Consider the following 2264-nt stretch of genomic DNA (forward strand, 5'->3'; position numbering starts at 1 on the left):
ACGTCCACGTCGGGCGCCTCAATCTCGACTTTGGGGCCCTTGATGTCCAACTCGGGGCCCTTCAGGTCACCCTCGAGCTTTGGGACAGACACGTCCATGTCGCCCTTGACCTTGTGGCCCTTCAAGTTCAAGTCAATGTCAGGCATTGAGATCTTGGGCGCCTTGATGTGCATCTCGGGCATCTTGAACTTGGGCCCCTTCAGCTTCCCCTCAGGACCCTCCAAATCAACCCCGGGTGCCTCAACGTCTAGTTTCGGCCCCTTAACGTCTATTTCTGGCACTTTCACCTCCCCTTCCACCTTCGGAGCCGCAACATCCATTTCTCCTTTCACTTTTGGTCCCTTTAGGTTCAAGTCTACGTCGGGCACGGGAATTTTTGCCGTTTTGATATTCAGCTTCGGCATCCTGAACTTGGGGCCTTTCCATTTCCCTTCCGCTCCCCCGACATCCAGCTCTGGCCCCTCGATATCAGCCTCGGGCCCCGAAATCTCCAGGTCTCCTGCCGGCAGGTTGACGTCTACGTCGGTTCCCTCCAGTTTTGGGCCGGACACGTTAAAATGCGGCGTTTTAATTTTCAGGTTGGCTTCCGGAGCCGCCAGGTTGACATCTGGGACCTCAACGTCTATTTTGGGTCCCTTGATGTTAACGCCGGATCCTTTCAGGTCCCCTTCGATCTTTGGAAGGGAAACGTCCATCTCTCCTTTCGTTTTGTGGCCCTTCAAGTTCAAATCTACGTCCGGGACGGATATTTTAGGCGCCTTAATATTCAGCTTCGGCATTTTAAATTTGGGGCCTTTTATTTTCCCTTCTGGACATTCCAAGTCCACCTCAGGCAAATCAACGTCCACTTTGGGACCTTCCACATCTATCCGGGGGCCCTTCAGGTCCCCAGAGACCCCCAGGCCGGAAATATCTGCGTCTCCTTTCACCTTGGGGCCCTTCAGACCCAGATCCACGTCCGGCACGGACAGTTTGGGCGTCTGGATGTTTAATTCGGGCATTTTGAATTTGAGACCTTTGCCTTTGCCCTCCGGCCCTTCGACGTCCACGCTCGGCACCTCGACCTCGGGACCGGAAATGGCCGCCCCGCCCTTCGGAAGCGTCACGTCGACGTCGGGGCCCTCCCCCTTCAGGCCGGGCACCCCAAATTTGGGCATTTTCAACTTGGGTATCTTGAGTTTCCCTTCCGGCCCGTGGATGTCCACGTCTGGCGCCTCGATGTCGACTGCGGGGCCTTTGAGGTCAAGTCCGGGCCCGTGCAGGTCCCCTTCGAGTTTTGGGGCAGAAACATCCAGGTCCGCTTTGACTTTGGGACCTTTCAGATTCAAATCGATGCCGGGGGTGGATATTTGGGGGGGTCTGACCTCCGGCGTTGGAACTTCGGGGCCTTTGACGTCCACGTCGGGTGCCTCCACTCCCAGTTTGGGGCCTCTGAGGTCCAGTTGGGCTCCTGTCCAGCTGCCGCCCCCCTTTGGGGTGGAAACGTCCGCCTCTCCCTTCAGCTCCGCTCCCGTCACGTGCGCGTCCGACACCCGGGGCCATTTCAAATAACCCTCCGGGCCCCCAAGTTCAACGTCGGGAGCTTTTACATCCACCTTGAGACCCTTGGAGCCTTTGAGGTCCCCTTCCACTCCGGGCACCGCGACACCCGCGTCGCCCTTCACCTGGGGCCCTTTCAGGTTCAAGTTCACATCCGAGAGGGAGATTTGGGGCGTTTCAACCTTCTTGAACTTGGGGCCTTTCCATTCGCCTTTGACGGCCGCATCGGGAAGGCCAACGGCTGCGTCGGGCGCTGCCGGTCTCCCCTCGCCCACCGCCTCCACGACGGGACCTTCCCCTCGCGAGTCCGAGGCTGTGAATTTGGGGAAGGTCAAGCGCGGGATTTTGACTTTTCCGGCACGAAGATCGGCGTCGGAAGCCGGGAGCTCTACGCCGGGGCCTTTGACGCCCGCGCCGGGGACCTCCAGCTCGGAGGAGGGGACCTTCGCGCCCCCCTTCCACCCCGCGTCCACCTGCGGCCTCGGGGCTTTGGTGGAAGGAGCTGAAACCTCCGGACCCGCCGCCTGGACGGGGGAGGCGGCGACATCCGCGCACGGAACCTGCGGCTTTGGCGGGGGAAGGCCGGGGCCCACCCGCGGGGCTGGAGCTTCGCTGCCGGATCCCGCGGCGGGGAAACCGAACTTGGGCGTTTTCAAAACGGGGATCTTGATTTTTCCCACGTCGGCGGTCGGATCTTCCATCGTCGGCGAAGCAACGTCAACGCC

At 60.1% G+C, this 2264-nt stretch overlaps 1 protein-coding gene across 1 annotated transcript in view; it reads right to left on the reverse strand.

Moving 5' to 3' along the window:
• LOC113490635 (neuroblast differentiation-associated protein AHNAK-like) overlaps window positions 1-2255 on the reverse strand; it is a gene marked incomplete at its 3' end in the record, with an annotated part of 11728 nt that extends 9473 nt beyond the window's left edge. The window contains exon 1 of the mRNA XM_026867171.1: window positions 198-2255. Within this exon, the coding sequence (XP_026722972.1) occupies window positions 198-2240 (2043 nt within the window). The remainder of the gene's footprint in view (window positions 1-197) is intronic.
• Between the last annotated feature and the right edge of the window lie 9 nt (window positions 2256-2264).

The sequence above is a fragment of the Athene cunicularia genome, unplaced genomic scaffold (genome assembly GCF_003259725.1).
Source record: "Athene cunicularia isolate RWA unplaced genomic scaffold, athCun1 SCF_191, whole genome shotgun sequence".
Classification (NCBI taxonomy): Eukaryota; Metazoa; Chordata; class Aves; order Strigiformes; family Strigidae; genus Athene; species Athene cunicularia.